General features: G+C 35.4%; 1 protein-coding gene across 2 annotated transcripts in view; it reads right to left on the bottom strand.

Moving 5' to 3' along the window:
* LOC111151294 (syntaxin binding protein 4) overlaps positions 1–21984 on the bottom strand; it is a 157371-nt gene that overhangs the window by 96647 nt on the left and 38740 nt on the right. For both annotated transcript variants that reach the window (XM_022509183.1, XM_022509184.1), the window contains 4 exons: positions 19861–19957; positions 17111–17202; positions 4938–5027; positions 1016–1081 (listed from right to left, as the gene is read on the bottom strand). In XM_022509183.1, the coding sequence (XP_022364891.1) occupies positions 1016–1081; positions 4938–5027; positions 17111–17202; positions 19861–19957 (345 nt within the window). The remainder of the gene's footprint in view (positions 1–1015; positions 1082–4937; positions 5028–17110; positions 17203–19860; positions 19958–21984) is intronic.

Consider the following 21984-nt stretch of genomic DNA (forward strand, 5'->3'; position numbering starts at 1 on the left):
AAGCCATTATTTTCCAAGGCTGCCACTTCTGGTTGTATACTTTCTCAAGTCCTGAGAACCACTCAATACTGATCTGTGCTTAGACTCTGGCATTCATTGTTGCATTTTCTTTTTGGAGGTGATTGTGTTTGTACTTCATCTAATCGCTTTGTTTTTTTCCTGATCTTTGAACAGAGTCACTGAAAGCTTACCACCTCTGTTCTTTGTATCCCAACTTCCATTAGCAGGAAGGCTGCAGGACTTTGTTGAAATTTTTTTACTCTATTTATAGGTACTTTGAAGGATGTGGCTTTTTACGTCACAGTCATATTGAAGGTATGAGTCCTATATGATTTTACTTGCTATGTTGACTTTATGTTTTCTGGGGAGATAATGTTTGGGCAATTCAAAATCAGGTGACTGCCACTGCTCTCTAGCTATGTTCTTTTTATCTTTCTACCCTTATCAATATTTTATTTATTTGTATATCTGTTTTATAATGCCATTGTATTTATTTTGTTGCAAGTGACCAAAATCCTGTGAAGAATGATGTAAAAATAAATTACTTTTTAGTATTAAAAAGTAACAGTAACAAATGCTCTGCCTTGGAGGTTTTCTTTTCTTGTTTTATTTTTTCTGTAATATAGTCAGGTATGAGTAACAGAAGAAAAGAGAAAGGAAAAGAAAAAGAGAAAGAAGAAAGAATAGAAAAACAGTGAGATTGATCATTTGCTTCCGATAACCATGGGTATCTGCTTTTGAAAGCAATTTCTTTAAGCAGTAGTAGCAAGACTTCAGCACAGATAGCTCTGAAAGTGATTGCTTTTAAGACTTATGCTATTTTATGGGGCACCTGGGTGGCTCAGTGGGTTAAGACTTATGCTATTCTATACTATAGTATTCACATCTGTAAGGTCCAGGACATATATAGCATCACTGCTGTTTACCCACATTAACAATAGCGTGCGTCCACACACGCGTGCACGCGCACATACATGCACACACACACCCACACACACACAAAACATGCACTTACTTGTTTCACATTCTGGAGTTCTTCTGCCAATTGTTTCTTTTGCCTTTCTGATTCAAATAACTTTTCCTATATTTAAAAACCAGTGAATTAATAACAAATTATGAAGTATCAATGAGCCTTATTTCAAAATTTATAAATTCTACAAACATCCAATTGTGACAATCTGAAAATGCAGTTCTTAGTCACTTTTCTGGCTTTCCACATACCATTTAAAAGTAATTATCTACAGTATGATTGTGATGTAAATGCATTTTAAGTTACTTTGAATAGTCATTTTGTATAATCTCAAAATCTGAGCTCCAAAATAATTCAGTCAGGATGAAAATGTGTAAATGCTAACTAAATTTTGGGCAAAAGCAATCATCACCAAAGAGCTTCCAAACTGAAGAGGATGATTATCACAACTTAGAAGTAAGGGTCTCTTAGCACACTAAAGAGGACATATGAAATTGGACTGGCTACTGTTTTTCTAATTTACCTTGTGCTTGGAAGATTATCCATACAAATGAAGATATGACGAATGTAACCAAAATATAAAATAATAGTTACTGTCATAGAATAAATAATATCACACATGTAAATTAAATGTTATCTTTGAAATTAAAATTTAAGCATATACCCTAAAATATTCAGCTTTTAAAAAATATATCATAAATAAATCCACATTTTATTGATCAAATCAGAAATACTAAGAGTAATATAAGGACAATTTTACTATAAACTTGAGAAGAATTGCTTGAAGATTAAATTGAGTGGTAAATATTCATGGTAATACTGCAATGTTTATAAGAAGCATTCTGTTTCCTGGTATATTTCAGCTCATTCTTATCTAAGATATGAAATGAAGGTATATGAAGATGAATTTAATATAGCAATCTAATGAATCTGCCACAGACCAGGAGCCAAGAAACTGCTGGCTCTCATGCTTTTATGCTCTAGCAAGTCACCTTCACTCTGTGTCCTAGTTTTTTTTGCATCTGTAAATGGAAAATACATCTATTTTCATTCAGCTTTGCAAAGCAGTAGCAATCTTGAACTTTGCAGAAAGACTTTAAGTTAAATAAAGCCCACAGCACTTTTAAAAAAAATCACTCTCGTCCAATAAAAATTAGCCACTGGCATCAAATGATATTGGTTTCATTTTTATTTGAGCCTCAAATCAGGCATGAAGAATAGAGATGTCGCAAGTGAGGAGAGAACACCTACGCCCTCTATGAACTTCACGGAACAACCTCTGTTATCTGTGTGTGTGTAAGACAAGTAGAAATAATGAAGGTACACATGTTACCTTGAAGAAGTGTTTATGGCTGTGTACACTCTTTTACATGGCAAACCAAGTGGTTCTCAGCCAACATATAGGTTTGTGGGTAAAGGAAATTATAAAATACAGAATATGCTGTTTCTGGGATTTCAGGTCCTGTCACGTTAGAACATGTTTAGTTACGTGACATAGACTTTAAGTGTGAACCCTGATTTATTTAAGAGCTCTTTAAGGGAGCCCTGTTTAAATGTTACATAAATGCAATTTTAACTTAAAATTCTAATAATACTGATATTTAAATAAAACTGCAATGTATCGGGACGCCTGGGTGGCTCAGCTGGTTAGGCTGCTGCCTTTGGCTCAGGTTATGATCCCAGGGTCCTGGGATCGAGTCCCGCATCAGGCTCCTTGCTCGGCAGGGAGCCTGCTTCTCCCTCTGCCTCTGCCTGCCTCTCTGCCTGCTTGTGTGTACTCTTGCTTGCTCTCTCTCTGGCAAATAAATAAAATCTAAACAAAACAAAACAAAACAAAAAAAACCCTGCAATGTATCATTAACAATGATATACATTAAGAAAATGAAAAGATCTGAGAGCCTCCAAAGGTTTTTCTTTTTTTTCTTTTGAGAGGGGGAGACAGAGAATCTTAAGCAGGCTCCACACCAAAATCAAAAGTCCAGTGCTTAACCGACTGAGCCACCCAGTCACCTCTGAAAGTTCTGATGAACCATAAAATTTAATGGCTTGTGCAGAGATAGACTATATAAAATGCTATTTTACCAAGACAGCCATCATTGGCGATGTTTTCAAAGAGAATATGAGGAAATTATTGTCAATTTTTTCTTAAAACTAAGTTTATGTTTTTTCATTTTTATTCTCAAGTATTATAACCAAAAATGTAGAAGTGGTTTCAAAGTTGTAAAAAAAAGTCTATAAAATATTCCTTTAGTAATGGAATGTTCGTACACACTTGGAAGGAGCATGAACTGGTGAAGCCTTTTGAAGGGTAACTTAGTAATGTGTATAAAATTTTATGTGTCCGTATCCTTTGAGAAAGCAATTCTACGTTCAGAAATGTATTCAGTTTGTACATTTACAATTGTACAAATTGCCCCAAGATACATCTACAAAGCTATCTATAATGAACTTATTTTTAGTAGAGGAAAACTGGAAGTAGCCTAAATATTCATCATTAAGGAACTGGCTAGGGGAGCCTGGGTGGTTCAGCCCAGGTCATGATCCCAGGGTCCTGGGACCAAGCCCTACATCCATTTTGCTGCTCAGCGGGGAGTCTGCTTGAGGATTCTTTCCCTCTACTTTGCCCGCCCCATGCTCCTCCCATGCATGTGTGTGCGCTCTCTCACTCTCTCCCTAATAAATAAATAAAATCTTAAAAGAAAAAAAAAGGAGTTGGCTAGATAACCTAGGACAGAAACACTGGATGATAGGGAACCATTAAGAAGGCTCTGGCAGGGGACACCTGGGTGGCTCAGTCAGGTAACCATCTGCCTTTGGCTCAGGTCATGATCCCAGGGTCCTGGGCCTGAGCCCTAAATCAGGCTCTTCTCCCTCTGCCTGCTGCTCACTCTGCTGGCTCAGTCTCTCTCTCTCTCCCTCTGACAAATAAATATATAAAATCCTTAAAAAAAAAAAAAAAAAAGAGTTTGGCAGATCTGCACATATTAACTCGAAAAGTAGCCCAAGATATAAGGCCAACAAAGAGAAAAAAGAAATAGGAAGCAAGTTGTAAAAAAGTGTTCAATGTAAAGAGATTTACATAAAAGCTAAAATGCATATATACATTTATTTTTAGAAATATAATTGGCTGTAGAGAGAAAAAAGTCTCCGAAAGGCTAAACAAGGTGTGTTTAACAATGGCTTCCTCTAGGGGTTGGAATTTAAAAACTAAGGCAGGAAGGAAATTTCTTCCTTTTTTGGGGAGGTGTAAAGATTTTGCTTTAATAAAAATTAAGTGAATAAACAGAGAATTTTACTTATTTCAGAAAATAATTTCAAATAATTGAAAAAAAGTACTCCTATAGTGAATTAAGGGTTAATCAAGTAGTTTATACAGCTTTTTTGAAGACTTGAAAAATACAATGGATTTCTGTGAAAATTGCAGTATAATTTAAATTTAATATCCTATTAAAAACAGAATGAAAATATATAAAAAAAGAACCAAAATCTTAAAGTATATTTGGGGACGCTGAGTATCTTTTTCTCTTAATCATATTACCTTAATTCCAAATTATATTACCAAAACGAGAGGCCTCTGAAACATGCCTACAAACATGAAAAAATGTATTTTCCAGTGAACATTTAAGGATTCAAAACTGTCATGGCTTGCTTGGTTGACTCATCTAATCCTTTTTGGTTTCTCACCTTTGCCACCAACACGAGAGCAAAAAGGTGTGAGAAGCAGCCAGATCCTCAGGTATGAGCAAAAACCACTGTCTACACTGAGTCTTACATGGGTATTGGGAAATAAAAGTAAACAAACAAACAAACAAACAAAGGACCCTTTAAAGGCCTGCTGAATAAATGAATTATAAAATATTTGGCATTAATATGAACACAAATAATATCAAATATTTGATAATTTATAATAATATTTTTCCGTTTCTTTTTTCTCAACAAAACGTAAGGAGGCGAAATTGGAGAGTACCTTGAGCTTATTCACTTCCTCTAAGGCATCATTTCTTTCACGCTTAAGCCTTTCTATTTCATCTGCCTCTAAGGAATCACAGGGAAGAAGCTGTCAACATTAAAACATAAGAAAAAAGTTATGCATTAGATGCTAATTATGAGAACTAGCATAAAAACCCTTTTTGACGAGTGTTAAGCTTTTGCATTTTAATAACCAAATTTATTTTGTTACTTTGGAGTCATCTGATTAGATGAAAGAGAGTGTTAAAGCAATCTGGGGTAACTTGATTTAAGCTCGAGTTTGCACTGCTGTTATTTATAACAGAATCTAGATGATTATAAGGTATACATACTGTGTTGTCACCTTTATGTCATCAATTTTAACAATATAATTTCCCTTAAAGTCCAAATTCTACGATTGTGTTTATGATGTCAAAAAGACTTCATGAGATCGGGAGGGAAACAAACCACAAGAGACTCTTAATCTCACAAAACAAACTGAGGGTTGCTGGGGGGAGAGGGGGTGTAGAGAGGATGGTTGGGTTATGGACATTGGGGAGGGTATGTGCTATGGTGAGTGCTATGAAGTGTGTAAGCCCGACGATTCACGGACCTGTACCCCTGAGGCAAGTAATATACTATATGTTAATAAAAATAATTAATTAAAAATTTAAAAAAATAATAAAAAAAGACTTTATGAGTTATCAACATAAACTATTCCCCCAAAATATCCACCCCGTGTACATGGCATCTGAGGCTAGCAAAACATTGGACATTATCAGCCAAGAGAGTTTGTGTGAACCCAGTAAAGGTCACTGATTGATTCCACACCTTGTTTTAACTATATGAAATGCAATGTTAACAGCCAAGCAGCTTATAAAGATTCATGCACAGAAACTGTGGACTGAATATTAAAAATTCAGGCACAAGTGAACAACCACCACCACAAAATAGAGATAGCAATTCCTCTTCTCATACTGCTAGCATGATATCTCTGACAGTCAATTATAAGGTAAAAAAACAATGACAATCTAATCAGAGATAAAAATCCAAGTCTAATTATAGCCATCTTATATATATAAATTATAACAGAACTAAAAAATGTATAGAAAATATAATTTAAAGGATTATGTGGAGAAAATGATTGCTTTATAAGTATGGGCTTAAGGCACAGCCTTTCAGACAGGAGAGATGAATGCAGAGTGACAAAAAATAATAAAAATAATTAATGATAGGGGTGCCTGGTGGTTAAGCTTCTGCCTTCGGTTCAGATCATGACCCCGGATCATGACGGGCTCCCTGCTCAGCAGAAAGCCTACTCCTCCCTCTTTCTCTGCCCTTCCCACTCTCTCCCTCCACCCCTACTTGTACATACTCTCACTCTCTCTAATATACAAAAAAAATCTTAAAAACAAATTAATGGTATCACATTTATTACAAACTTACTATGTGCAGACACACTGCTAAGGGCCACATACATTCAAAACTATATCCTTCCTATAACCTTGTCTCCATTTAGCAGAGGAGGAAACAGGCTCAGGTTAGCAGCTTATGTAAGGTTTCACAGCTAATAAATGGCCACCCCAAGATTCCCACAGAAGTCTGATGTTAGTCGGATTTTTACTAACTGCCCAAGAGAAATCATGATGGAATAGATACAATAAATTCAGGTTTGATTTCTAAATCCTAGCATAACTGAAGTAGGAGCCATACCTCAATTTTGGGGGAGAAATATTTTTCCTGCACGCTACTGTTTCCTTTGGTCCTGACAGTTACCTTTGAGTATCTATTTGTTTCACAATTTAGGTCATCACATCATCTTCATCTGTCTCTGTTACTCTACTCTTTCTTGAGTACTCAACACCCACGCATAGAATTCATTCTTATACTGTTTAGGATTAGTTTTTAAGACAATTTCAAATGTAACAATATTTCCCAAAGTATGTTCTAAAGGCTATTAACTAGGTTTGCACAAAAGCCAAACTGAGTGGTGGTGACGATGGCAGCAGACCCTGTGGTCAGGTAAATTTGAGAAATGTTAGGATTTAGAAAAAAATGAACTTCTTTCCTGCAGGGCTTCCAACATCCGTAATATGCTAACGAGCATTTTTAATATCCCCAAAGGAAATAAAATTTAGTAACTTGTTGCTTTTCCTCAAGTAATTTGACCATACCCTTGACCACTACACCTTTATTTATTTAAAGATTTTTGTTTATTTATTTGACAGACAGAGATTACAAGTAGGCATAGAGGCCGGCAGAGAGAGAGGGGGAAGCAGGCTCCCAGGACCCTGAGATCATGACCTGAGCCAAAGACAAAGGCTTAATCACTAAGCCACCCAGGTGTCCCACCTTTATTTATTTTGTGGCACCTCACTTGACTAATGTCTGCAAATACAAAGTGTTCTGGGAAACACTGCTACTCAATATTCAGATAAGCCTATTATTATCTTGCATGCTACCTAAATGTGAAATAATTCAAAATGTGAAATGTGAAATGTCAAATAATTCAAAATGTGAAATGTGAACTAATTCAAAAGTTTAAATAAGTTAAAAAGTTAAATAAGTTAAAAAGTTTAAAAAGTTAAATAAGAATCTAGATAACAGAGCTAATTATATATATATATATCATATATATATATATATTTTTTACTAAATGAAATTATAGACAGGGATTTTAGGGATGCGATTAAAAACTTTTGAGCTTAAAACATGGTGGCAAATCATGCAGCAAAAGGCGCATGGTACCATTTTAGGAGGCAAAACACTAGGCTTCAACAATCACAGAACAAACTATAACTTAAAAACAAAACAAAACAATATGTGTTATAATTCTATTGCTATTTTGGGCTAAGCAGTGAAAACTTATAGCCAGAGAACTGGTCATAGATAGTACCTATGAATGCTGTGAAAAGCCTCTCTGTGCTCAGTCATATGTTAATAAGAGTTTGAATATGCTTCAAATAAGCAAGCAGCAGATGAAATGAATTTTTGCTGTTTAATCTCAAAGGATTCAGACAGATAATTGTTTTCTAACCTCCTTCCAGTTCTTAGACTGTACCTTTACCTTTCTCCATTCCTTTCCTGTCTGGTTCTCCCAGTATCATTTGTGACCCTCAGGTCCTCCGACCTCTGAAACACCCTGTAAATATAACATTGTAAATCATTTCTACTCTACTCTGGATAGCTACTATTTTACTGTTCTCATTCTGAAACTCAACTCATCTTCAACAGAACAATCAAGTCTGTTTCGGGTCAATTTTTCCCCCCTAGATGAAAGCCTTCTATTAGAACCCATTCAATTTCCTCCTTTCCTTAAAGTTTCTATATATTCCCTTACTTTCTCCTTCCTTTCTCTTGCTCCCTCCTTTAACTTCTTATAATTTGCTTAATAAATCTTTCCTCCTGTCCCTGCATTTTGAAAATAATTATGTTCAATGTCAGTAGTTAACCTAGCATTTGACAAAATAAATGCACCCCTCCATCCACTTATTTCCCTACTTCTACTGATAGCCAACCTATTATTAATCATCCGAATCAAAACTCAGTTATCTTTAACTCATTCTCCCTTGGTTCTTACACCCAAATGCAAGCCTTAATGGTAATACACTTATTATTATATTACATATAATTATATATATAATTATATATGTTATATGTATAAAATGTTATATATATTATTATACCTATTATATATATTATATATAATATTATATACCTGTCTCTCTATTCCTTCCCATTATCCTCAACTTCACCATAGTTTAGTTCATAATATTCTGTATTTGGACTCTTTCCTTTGCCCACTATCTAGGCTACCTACCACCAGTTTCATTCCCTTCCAAGATAACCAACACTATTACAAGATTACCATTTCTAATTACTTTGATCATGTCATAAAATTCTCCCTAATGGATCTTCATTGGCAACTAGTAAAGTATAACCTTCTAAGTGTAATATTTGCCCTTTTAGGCCCAACTCCCTTCACTGATCTGCATGTACTCACTTTTAAAAAAAACTAGATACTCTCTGCTTACCATCACATTATATATATACATTTTTATTCATGCTAATTCTCTTAGCACATTCCATCCACTTCTTAAGCAGATAAAATCCTGTATTTCATTTAAAACTCATTCAAATGCCAAGTCTGTTAGGAATCTTCTCTAAATATTTTGAGCTCTGTTAGTACTACGGCCTTATCATGAAACGCTGCAGTTTTTTAAACTATAATTATTTGTGTACATGCCTTTCTATACATAATACCCTTAAGTTCCTTGAGGGACAGGCTTGAGTTTTGTTTTAATAATATACTGGAGCAGCTAACACAATGCCACACGTTGGGGTTGTTCAATGTATATATCTAATGTTTTACAGAGGAGTACATACTGCTACATATAGTGAGAAATGCCTTTTCTATTATGACCCCAGTATGAGTGAAACATTACTCGTGCACACACAATTCACTATGATATTTTCCACTCTATTCTCTCACTTGTTAAAATGGGGGTTGCAATCCACCAAATTGATTTAGCAAGAAACCAAACTGTGAAAAGTCTACTTTAGGGAATTTACAGTGTTCGCTCTGTGATTTTAAGATAATCCCTGTATGATATTTAATTAGGATGGTAAACCCACCATCTTATTATGATAGACTCAAGTCTGTGGTTGCTAAGTTTAGAATTCTGCTAAATCTAGGCTCCAACCTTGCTTTTCTGTATGTAACCTAAAGAGTATCTACTGGGTGATTCTATTTATTAGGACGTTCAAGAACAGGCAAAAGTAATCTACACTAATATAAGTCAGAAGAGTGGTTCCATTGTGAAGATGGGAGTGGTAGCTAACTGGGACAAAGTTGATACAATGGAGTCTTGGAGTGGTGATTATACACAAGATACTAATAGGAATTCATCACGTCATACACTTGAGATTTTTACACTTCACAGGGTGTCCATTATGCTTCAGCAAAAATATTTAAAAAAAAATAAATTAAGGAAAAGACAAGCCAGAAAAAGAAAACACAAGTAAAAAACAACCATCCCTAACAGATGGATTGTAAGATTTGACTCTGTTGTTTGTGACAAGAGGGTTGAGGGGGTAACCATAGTGGAATTTCCCTACTTTCACAGACTGTCAGCATCCTCAACCACAGATCAATTGATACTTCAGATGAGGCACTATGGTGATTTTTTTCAACAACAACAACAGAAAGTTTAGGAATACTAATAATATTAAGATATTTTTCATTTGTTTCTGATGAGCTACTTGACAAGCAGCGATTTTTATAGTATTTTTCAAACTGTGGTAGATGACCCATTAGTGAGTTTTAGGTCCAAATATTTAATGAAATAGAACTGAGTATTAAATAACAATGCAATGATGTGGAAAATGGAAGTATTACATTGAGACTTTTGTTTCAGTTAGATATGTAAGTGTGGTAAAGTAAAAGGTATTCTTATTACGGATTCAAGTGAAAAAAAAAAGGTAACATATTACGGGGATATCTTCTACATGTTGACAAGCAGAACACAACAAAGGAAGCCTTATAAACTGATATAATGACAATTGCACAACATTTTGATCTGAAGCCACAGACAGGAAATTATTGGCATGCAGAAGACCTTGCACAATTACCACTGCCACTTGGCTTTTGTCATCAAAGTATCACAGACTTAATATACTTTTATCTGCTCTAAAATCATTGGCTAGAAAGGAAGTAAATTACTAATTCAGAGCACCAGTATTTTTTTTTTTTTAAGATTTTATTTATTTATTTGACAGACAGAGATTACAAATAGGTGGAGAGGCAGGCAGAGAGAGAGGAGGAAGCAGGCTCCCCATGGAGCAGAGAGCCCGATGTGGGGCTCGATCCCAGAATCCTGGGATCATGACCTGAGCCGAAGGCAGAGGCTTTAAACCACTGAGCCACCCAGGCGCCCCAGAGCACCAGTATTTTTTTCAGCTGCTGAGCAACCTTTGCACGCTCACCCAAAGTCCTCTGAATTCCCCGTTTCTCTTATGTTGTAAGCCACCCAACCTCCACTGTTGCCTTTCCTTATCAAAAGTGGGGACAGTAGCTTTGAGAACTGTTTGGCAGTAAGAAAACAATCCTCTGCTGTCAACATTAGCTAGGAAAATACAAAACACCTTAAACAGCAGAAGAAAAACAGTGCTCTTACAGGGTCAGTTTTCCTACCTTAAATGCTACTGAATCAGTTCTGATAAATCAGTGCCTCAATTCTAGAAGACTGGGTGATCTCCCAAAGGTTTCCAAATACCTAGATCACGGGAACTCTCATTCTCAATGATATGAACTCTAATTTATTGCTCCCGTGATGGCAAAATGGAATAGCCATTTTGGAAGACGGTTTGATGGTTTCTTATAAAACTAAACATCTTCCTATTATATGAAGAAGCAATTGGGCTCCTTGATATCCACCCAAAGGAGCTGAAAACTTACATTCATACAAAAACCTGCAAATGGATGTTTATAGTAGCTTTATTTACAATTGCCAAAATTTGGAGGCAAGCAAACATCCTTCAATAGGTAAATGGATAAACTGTGGTACATTCAGATAATGAAATATTAATCAGCAAAGAAAAGACATGAAAAGATATGAAGGAACCTTAAATGCATTTTACTAAGTGGAAAGCTAATCTGAAAAGGCTACATACTGTATGATTCCAACAATATGACATTATAGAAAGGGCAAAACTATGAAGACAGTAAGAGGATCAGTGATTGCCGGGGTGAGGGGTGCAGGTGTGGAGAGATGAACAGGCAGCGCACAGGAGTAAAAATCAGAGTGGTAAAAATACTACCTATGGGGGTGCCTGGGTGGTTCAGTGGATTAAGCCTCTGCCTTCGGCTCAGGTCACGGTCTCAGGGTCCTGGGATCGAGCCCCACTTCGGGATTTCTGCTCAGCAGGGAGCCTGCTTCCCTCTCTCTCTGCCTGCCTCTCTGCCTATTTGTGATCTCTGTCAAATAAATAAATAAAATCTTAAAAAAAAATACTACGTATGATATCATAATGATGGACACATGTCATTTTATATTTGTTCAAATGCACGTAGAATGTACAGCACCCAGAGTGAACCATAATCTAAACTATGAACTCCAGGTGATAATGATATGTCAATGCAGGTTCATCAACTGTAACATTGTACCACACTCAGGTGCAGGGTGTTGATAATGAAGGGGGCTATACCTGTGTTGGGGCCGAGGGCAGGTAGGAAATCTCCCTACCTTCCCCTCAGTTTTGCTGTGAACCTAAAAATGCTCTAAAAAATGAAGTCTTAAAAACAAAAAAAGAGGGGCGCCTGGGTGGCTCAGTGGGTTAAGCCGCTGCCTTCAGTTCAGGTCATGATCCCAGGTCCTGGGTTCAAGCCCCACATCGGGCTTTCTGCTCAGCAGGGAGCCTGCTTCCTCCTCTCTCTCTGCCTGCCTCTCTTCCTACTTGTGATTTCTCTCTGTCAAATAAATAAATAAAATCTTTAAAAAAAAAAAAAAAAGACACCATTTATTATAAAGGCAAAAAAGTGAAAGGTAACTAGAAACATAACAAAAGATTAATAAAGCTCATACTGGGAAAAATATATCAGATGTATTATTTGCTATTCAAGAAGATAAAATTAAGAAGTCAAAACATGCTTGCAGGTAGGAAGACTTAAATTTATAAAAATGTTGTTTCTTTCCAAAATAATGTAGAAATTCAGTATAGTAAGATTTTTGCTAGAATTTATTTGGACAAGAAAAAAGATTAGCCAAAGCAATACTTAAAAGGAAGAACAAGGGGCGCCTGGGTGGCTCAGTGGGTTAAAGCCTCTGCCTTCGGCTCAGGTCATGATCCCAGGGTCCTGGGATCGAGCCCCGCATCGGGCTCTCTGCTCAGCAGGGAGCCTGCTTCCTCCTCTCTCTCTGCCTGCCTCTCTGCCTACTTGTGATCTCCGTCTGTCAAATAAATAAATAAAATCTTTAAAAGGAAGAACAAAGTGGAAGAATGCATTATTAGATATCAACATGTATCTTTTTATTATTTTTTATTATGTTATGTTAGTTACCATATAGTATGTCAGTACAGAAGAATCTAAAAATGCCCATGGAAATATGGAAATCTTGTAAATGACAGAGCTGGACTGCAATAATTCATCCCCTGAAATATGATTATATTTTACAAGTTACCTTTATGAAAATAATTGATGAAAATTTATATATTTGTATTTTTGATTGTGTACGAATAAGGCAGAATTACTACTCAATTCAGAAGAAAATTTTAATGTCAGAGCTTATGAATACAGTAAATTAAAACAAATACATTTTAATTATCTAAATTTTTACAACAGAATATGATCAATGACTGATTTTTTTCAATGACTGATTTTTAAGTATACCGTATTTTTTAATATTTATTTGTATTTATTTATTTAGTTATAACTTCAGTATACTATATTCCTGAAATTATGATATATCAAGATAATATTCTAGGGTAACATGTAATAAAAATAAAAGCAGGAAAAAAGGAAAGATGATAAATTTCTCAGAAGAATTCATGAATGAATTTTCTTTTAAATAAAATGATTATGAGTACCAAAAACTATAGTAGTTAGATTCCATTAGATACATTTAGAGGGTTATATAACAGTTTTTTTTTTTTAAAGAGAAATATTTATAGTCATGGGAAACCAAATCAAAACACCAACAAAAAGAAAAGTGGTATCACTTTATGATTAGATTGAGTTGATTTTAAGGCAGGAAACATTCTAGAGATGAAGAGATTCAATGTCCTGTCAGGATATAACAATTCTAAAATCATAATATACCTATAATACAGCCCATGATATGGAAAGTAAAAATTAGAAGAACTAAGGGAAACTTTAAAATGAAATGCCTCTTGCTCAATAACTGATAATAAAAGAAGATAAGAAATGAAAAAGGAAATAGAAAATTTGGGAGAAAACAAAAAGGGGAACAGAAAATTTGAATGACATGACTAACAACCTTGATCTAATTTATATATAGGGAACACTAACACTATACTCACTTCAGGGCAGAACAGACATGCTTTTCAAAAGATGGGAAATATTTTATGAAATTGACTATATGCTGAATATATGGTCAAAGGATTAATACCATGGAGAATGTGCTTCTGACTTCAGTGAAGGACACTAGAAATCAGCAACTGGAAGGGAACTATATAACTAGAAAATGTCTAAAACAGTTCAAAATAAGAGTCAAAGAAGCAATGACAATGAAAATATTACATACTGATTGATAATTAAAATATGATCTATAGAAATTTGTGGCTGTGATAACTTTGTAAAAATTGTGTAGTACCGTCTATGAGATAAAAATGAGTATCACAAAAATAATCAAACCTAAAAAAATTCCGTTATATTTTTATCTTCTTATTTCTTTATTTTTTTTTAAAAGATTTTACTTATTTATTTGACAGACAGAGATCACAAGTAGGCAGAGAGGCAGGCAGAGAGAGAGGAGGAAGCAGGCTCCTCGCGGAGCAGAGAGCCCGATGCGGGGCTCGATCCCAAGACCCTGGGATCACGACCTGAGCCAAAGGCAGAGGTTCCAACCCACTGAGCCACCCAGGCAGCCCCCGTGTTATTTTTTTAAACAAATTTTAGTATCTTGATGAAAGGGAAAATTTTCTAGAAAATATCCATTAACAGAATTATTCAGGAAAAGGACAAAAACTTGAATAAAATAATCCTAGAAGACATTTAAAAAATAGGAACTATCTCCTCTTCCAAAAAGACCTAGGCCTAGACCATCTGGCATATGAAACACTTTCAAACCTTAAAGGAAGAGATAAAGTTTCTATTATGTAAGCTCTTGCAGAAAAACAGAAATGGCATAAATTTATTTACAAATTTAAAAATGTTTAAGTAATTTTTAAGTTAAGTAGATATATTACAAACCTTATTTATTAAATAAGATAATGCTAGCTTCTTTTTAAAAATTAAAAATATAAAATGGCTCAAATATCATGAAAAAGTTTTTTGGTCACTTTTGTAGCTCCTATTCCAACAGTAATTCTGAAAAAAAGTAAAATTTTGTGGGAGAGACAAAAATGTAATTAACTTAAAATGCCTACCTAGAAGGGGCGCCTGGGTGGCTCAGTGGGTTAAGCCTCTTTCTTCGGCTCAGGTATTGATCTCGGGGCCCTGGGATCAAGTCTTGCATTGGACTCTCTGCTCAGCAGGGAGCCTGCTTCCCCGCCCCTCTGCCTGCCTCTCTGCCTACTTGAGATCTCTCTTGTGTGTCAAATAAATAATTAAAATCTTAAAAAAAAAATGCCTACCTAGAAAACCCAAGACAACTGGAAAACAGGGGAATAAGGGAGTTCAATAAAGTTGAATTATACAACATACACTCAAAAATTAGTATCTTGGGGAACCTAGTGACTCAGATGGTGGAACATGAGACTCCTGATCTTGAGGTTTTAAGTTCCAGCCCCACACTGGGTGTAGGGATTACTAAAAATAAAGTCTTTAAAAAAATTAATATCTTTACTAATTATCAATTAGAAAATATAATTGTGGTATGCCTCGGTGGCTCAGTGGCTTACAGCCGCTGCCACTGGCTCAGGTCATGACCCCAGGGTCCTGGGATAGAGCCCCACATTGGGCTCCCGGCTCAGCGGGAAGCCTGCTTCTCCCTCTGCCTTTGCCGGCATCTCTGCCTGCTTGTGTGCTCTTTCCCTCTCTCTCTCTGACAAATAAATAAATAAAATCTAAAAAAAAAAAAGAAAGAAAGAAAGAAAATATAATTGCTAAAAAAAATCCCATTTCCAATAGCAATAAAACTATAACATACCTATTCAGACTAACAAGAAATATTTAAGACAATATGAAGCAAGATACAATTTTCTTTTTCCAAAATATCAACAAACACCTAAATGAATGGGGGAAATAAACCATGTTCATCTCTCCCAAACCACTCTCTAAATTCAATGCAATTCCAATTTTAAAAAGTCCCGATTAAATTTTTATTACCATGGCAAAAATGATTCTAAAGATCAACTAGAAGATCAAAGCCAAGAAGTTAAAAAGAAAAAAATTAAGGACTTAGCCTACCACATAGCAACAAACCTGGAAATAAATGCCTAGAATAATTAAAATAGTAATGTACTGGCAGAGAGAAATCAATCAATGGAACAGAGCAGTGAGTCTAGAACAGATCTGTGTAATAGAGATTTAGTATAGGATAAAGTCTGTATTTCAAATTAGTGGCAAAAATGAAGAAGGATATTATTAAGTAAATGATGGTGGAACAAGGGCAAGTGGTTATCTCTCTTGAGCCCTAACTCATGCACAGACAAGAACAGATTTTGAGTGAACTAAATACATAAATTGGGAAGACCTTCCTGAATGATACAATAACACAGAAACTCCATAATGAAAAGGCCTGAAAAATCTCATATATAAATATAAATGTCATAAATGTCAAAGTTCTTTTTTTAAGATTTATTTATTTATTTTGAGAGACAGAGAGTGGGGGACAGAATGGATGGGGGAGGGGCAAGGCAGAGGGAGAGAGAGAATCTTCAAGCAGATTCCTCATTGAGTGCAGAGTCCAAAGGGGGGCTCAAGCCCAGGATCCTGAGAGCATGACCCGAGCCAAAATCAAGAGTCAGACGCTTAACTGACTGAGCCACCCAGGCACCCCTAAATGTCAAAGTTCTGTAGAACAAAGGATGTGTGAAGTTAACAGGCTTCACAATTACATTTTACATAAAGCACAAAAAGGCAAAAGAGGAGGCAAAAGAATACTTAAGATCATGACCTGAGCCAAAACTAGGAGTCGAATGCTTAAGGGACTGAGGCCACGCAGGCAGAGGCCACGCAGGCACGCCATCCTTCATGTTGATCTGGATGCTGATGTATGAGGATGGTTCAGACTGTAAAATTTCAGAGGGTATACACTTACGGGTACTTTCTGTGATAAATTTAGGGAGGAGTAACATGAGGAAATACTGAGAGAGGAGGAACAGAAGAGACCAAGATGAAATTTTACTTTTGATTTTAAATTAATCTGTGTTTGCTATATGAAGAAGTATCTGTTATTTGCATAATTTTTTAAAAGTGAAAAATGAGAAAAAAGGCTACATCTATGACATATAACAGTCAAGACTTAGGATCGAGGCACAATCAAGACATTTCCATAAGTCATACCCTACCTGTGAATCTAATACGCTGGAAATTTCACGTGCACTGACATTCACTTCATCCAGCTGCAAGCAAAACAAGTTTCTGGCAACCTGGACAAAATCTGAAATGGAATGCACTTCAGTAGGAACATGGCATTTAACCTCATCTAAATACATCTTACCTTTTTCTAAATGAAGTTGAAGCTATGCGTGATAACTAACACTTCAAACTTAACTTTTCAGTGGATTACCTCGAAGTGGTACTAACTGAAGCGACAGAAATACAACCTCAAATAAAAAGTGAGAGATAAACTGGTTTTAACTAACCTCAGTTAACTTTGCTGAGGTTAATAAATCGGTTAAGATAACAACAAAGCACATACATGTCACAGGCATATCTATTTCTGCAACTCTTTTACCATGAGCAAGAACCTCTCTGAAACATAGGACAATATTGTGACTTGCAGCTTTTCTAGCAGGAGCCAGAGGTTTAATAATAATAATAGCAGGCGCTAATATTTATAGCACAGTGCTTTGCTATTTTATCCCCCCAACAATTCTCTGTGATAGGTCCTCTTATACTCTCCATTCTACACATGGCAGCTAAGACAAGTTAACGGCCAACTTCCCACGGCCACATGGCAAGTTAGTAGCAGACCAGATTTCCACTTAAGGTCTGACTCCAACGCATATGATATACTCTTAACAACTGTTAATTAAGACTGCCTAATACTGGGGCGCCTGGGTGGGTCAGCAGGTTAAGAGTCTGCCTTCAGCTCAGGTCATGATCCCAGGATCCTGGGATGGAGCTCAGCATCTGACTCCCTGCTCAGCAGGGAGCCTGCTTCTCCCTCTTCCTCCACTGCTCCCCCAGCTTGTGCTCTCTTGCTCTGCCAAATAAATAAATAAAATCTTAAAACAAAAACAAAAACAAAAAGACCCCCAAAAACCTGCCTGATGCTGGCTAGCAAACTGTAAGCTTCTTCAAACATGAGTATGACCCATTCATCTATGCATCTTCAAATTTTTTAACCTTAGCTATTACACTTTTAATTTCCAAAGATCCTTTTTTGTATTCTCTGATGGTTCCTATTCTACAACATCCTATTCTTTATTTCCTGGATGCCTTATCTTTGTTTAACCTCTTCAAAGATATTCACTGTGGTTTGTCTCAAGTTCTCTCCTGATTTTGCATTATTCCTCCTTTTTCAGGGTTCTGTTTTTCTCTTTGTCAGAAAGTTTTGGGCTCTTCTATTTTACGTTGGAGAATTTCTCCAAATGTCTGGTGACCCTTGGCTATGAGTTCACATTTAAGAAGAATCACCACCAAAATACTGATTGGAAATTTTGTGTACATAACTTGCTTTGTCATCTGGCCAGTTTCACTAGAGAGCAATCAGGGGGCCAAATGACATTTTGGTGCAGCTTCTTCAGCGAGAATCTTAGAGTCTCTTGCCTACAGAGGATATACATGACTGCAAAGTTCACTGAGCAATCTGGGTGTGTGTTGTGATAACTAACCATACACTCCTCCAAATTCCCTGACTGCTGGCAACTATAGGTTCAGAAGCTCTCTGGTTTAATTTCTCAAGAGAATATACTTCTTTTCTTTTTAAGTATAAGGGACTGTTACATCCTGGGCTGCTTGAGAGGGGACAGGTAACAGCTCGACAAAAACTTCTTATGCAGATTTTTAACAACCCTATTTGAAATGCCCTGCCTACATCTGGCCTTCAGAAGTACCTGATACTTTTAATTCCTAAGCCTTTTTAAGGGCAAATCAGCTTGTTTCCTATTGTGTTTCCCCCATTGCTTTAGGCTGGGGGAAATATCACTTGGGCTTTTGGCCTCCATTCACCAATTCATTGACTATCCTTATCCACATTCAGTCCTTTCATATCATGGTTTTTGTTAATATATGCAAATCTGTTTTCTGTTTTCCTCCCTATTTGGGGTAATTTTCAAACAGGAGAGGAAGGCAAATGTTTATTTTTTCTATCACTTTGAAACTAAAAAGTGAATTTCTTTTTAGTAATACAGATACTTTAAAAATGATACAATGTTGCATCTATTGTATAAGGAAAAAATTAAATACTGAATGTTATCAACGATATAAAAAACTGTTATATTTAAACATTACTAGTGGCAGAACAAATGCCTATGTATAATGTCTCTTGCAAACAACTTATGAATACCTATCAAATTTCTAAACCACTTGTGGGAATTTATCCTAAGAAAAAGAAGGAAAAAAAACTATGATGTTAAATATAGACATATTTATACTATCAGCTACTGAGAAACCATCAAAATTCCCTAAAGTAGAAAGGCTTTATATTATAGTACATCAACTAAGTATGTCAATATTACTCTAACTTTAATAAGAATAACTATATAGCATCATAAAAATATTTATTCTGTCATATTAGCTGGAAAAAAATTTCACAGCAGTAGAATTAGAAGTTTGATATTTATATTGTTTCTTCTGTTATTAGTGAGAAATGTTTACATTTCTTTACATTACAGTAAATAAGAAACAAAGAAGGATAGAATGAAAGTATTTTCGAGCTGGAAGATTCTAGGAAAGTCGCCTTTCTGCTGACCCAGCCAGGCCAAGTTAATTCTAGACAACATTTTAGGGTACTGACCAAGGAACTTGAAATAGATTTGGTCTTTTTTTTCCCTCTCTCCTTCTAAAGAAGATGCACTCTTAATGAAAATAGGTCACCATAACTCTCCCACCAAGCTTCTGTGATGACACAACATGATAAACCTAATATTACCTCCAAAAGACACTGTCCCCTTTGGGTCTACTTGCACTTGCTGTCTCAGGGCTTGATGCTGTTCCTTTGTGGGCTGAATTCCAAGATAATCTAGAGCCTGGAAGGAAAAGGACTTACGTGAAGTAATTTTTCAAATCTCTGAAGAATAAAACTTTCCATTACAACTTTATTTTACAACCCAATGAAAAGAATCAATATCAGGAACAGGGACCAGAATTACATGCCCAGAGAGAGTCTGTGTTGACTATTTATGGATTAATTTTCTATAAAATACTAGCTTCCCGATTCTAACACCACCTCAATTTTTTGTGGTTTGCTTCTTTTCTTTTTTCTTTATCTTTTTTTGCAAGACTAGCACTTGGGCTGATGCCAAATTTATAAGCATAGCCCTAAAACCAAAACTCAATTTCTTAGCTTAAAATATGTGATTATGGCAGAAGAAAAAATAGCAAGGAAATTCTATTAAATCAGATTAAACATTAATTTCTATAAGTAGCACTACAAAACATACCTGTTCATGTATAGGTGGACGGGCACAGTGAGAAGAGACAGGAGAAATGGAGATTAGGAAAGAGTCATGGATTCATTCAAGAGTGATTCTAGAGCTTAGCTAAGTATCATCTTCCTGCTCCGTCTACACGGTCATAAATATTTGCCTTATGTAACATGGAATAATGGTTAACTTTTGGAGTTCTTTCCCTTCAGTTACAAAAATGTTCCAAGCACACAGACATACACAGAAAGACAATAATACAAAGAACATCCATGTACTCAAATACTCATTGGTATTTGCTTGAAATTATATATATTTTTAAGAAATAAACATTGCAGACTTGGTTGAAAGCTTTCGCTGTTGTTCCTCGGCAGGAACAACTATCCTAAGGTGGGTGTGTGCTTTCTGTCCACGATCTGATACCATTACTACATGTATTCCCTAATGTTATGTACTCCCGTGCACTTAAAATTTTATATCAATAGTGTACTATAAACATTCTTATTTATAAATTTATAAATTATTTGTTCACAAATTATTATTGTTTTTACCTCCATGTTATGATTTTGTAATTGCTCAATATTCTTATCTGTGAAACTAGTTCACTTAACTTTAAATGGTATGCCACTGTATAAATACAAATTATATATTCTCTGATGGATGGGCTTTTATCATTACTCCAGCTTTTTATAAATTACAAAACATTATACGTATCTCCTTGTATGGAGGTGTGAAAATTTCTCTACAGTATATCCCTAAAAGAGGAAATGCTGAATCATATGTAGTGTGTGTATGTGTGTGTGTGTGTGTGTGTGTGTGTGTATACATATATATATTGTCAACTTTAGATATTGTAAAATTATTCTCCAAACTGGCTGCAGCAATTTATACACACCACTGGCAATAAGACCTATTTTTCTACATTCTTAAGAGCATTTGTTGTTTTCACACTTTAAATTTTGTCAATATGTTGAATATGATTTGGATGCTGTTGAATTCCTTTAGTTACAAGTGAGATTAAATGTCTTTTGCATGTTTATTAGCGAAGTTTTTGACTCGTAAATCAATTAGCAATATGTCTTAAATTTTTACACAGTTTTGAGAAGTATTTTTTGTTAGTGATTTCTAATTTGGTGATATTCTCCCAAATATGGAAACAAAAACTGTCTCTAGACATTGCAAAATGTCCCTGAGGGAAGGAAAAAAAAAAAAAAACCCATCTGGAGAAAATACTTCTCCAGAGACAAACACTATTATTAATAGTTTGGTGTATAATTTTCTGAAATTTTTCTATGAATATAGAACCTAAATATTAAATATACATAAATTATGTATTTATTTATAATAATTATGCTATACAGTATTACACATTTTTAAAAAATTGTCAATATATCATAGCTTTCTCTCCTGTACATTTTTGCATCTTTTGCATACTTTTCAAAACTCGTGTAATAGTGCCTTAACACTCAAGTATATATACTTCAAATTTTGAATGTAACAGAACATTACAAATTATGCCTCCATCAGAAAGGATGAATACCCAACTTTTGTAGCAACATGGACGGGACTGGAAGAGATTATGCTGAGTGAAATAAGCCAAGCAGAGAAAGTCAATTATCATATGGCTTCAC

The sequence above is a fragment of the Enhydra lutris genome, unplaced genomic scaffold (genome assembly GCF_002288905.1).
Source record: "Enhydra lutris kenyoni isolate GAN:26980312 unplaced genomic scaffold, ASM228890v2 scaffoldscaffold26, whole genome shotgun sequence".
NCBI classification, from domain to species: domain Eukaryota; kingdom Metazoa; phylum Chordata; class Mammalia; order Carnivora; family Mustelidae; genus Enhydra; species Enhydra lutris.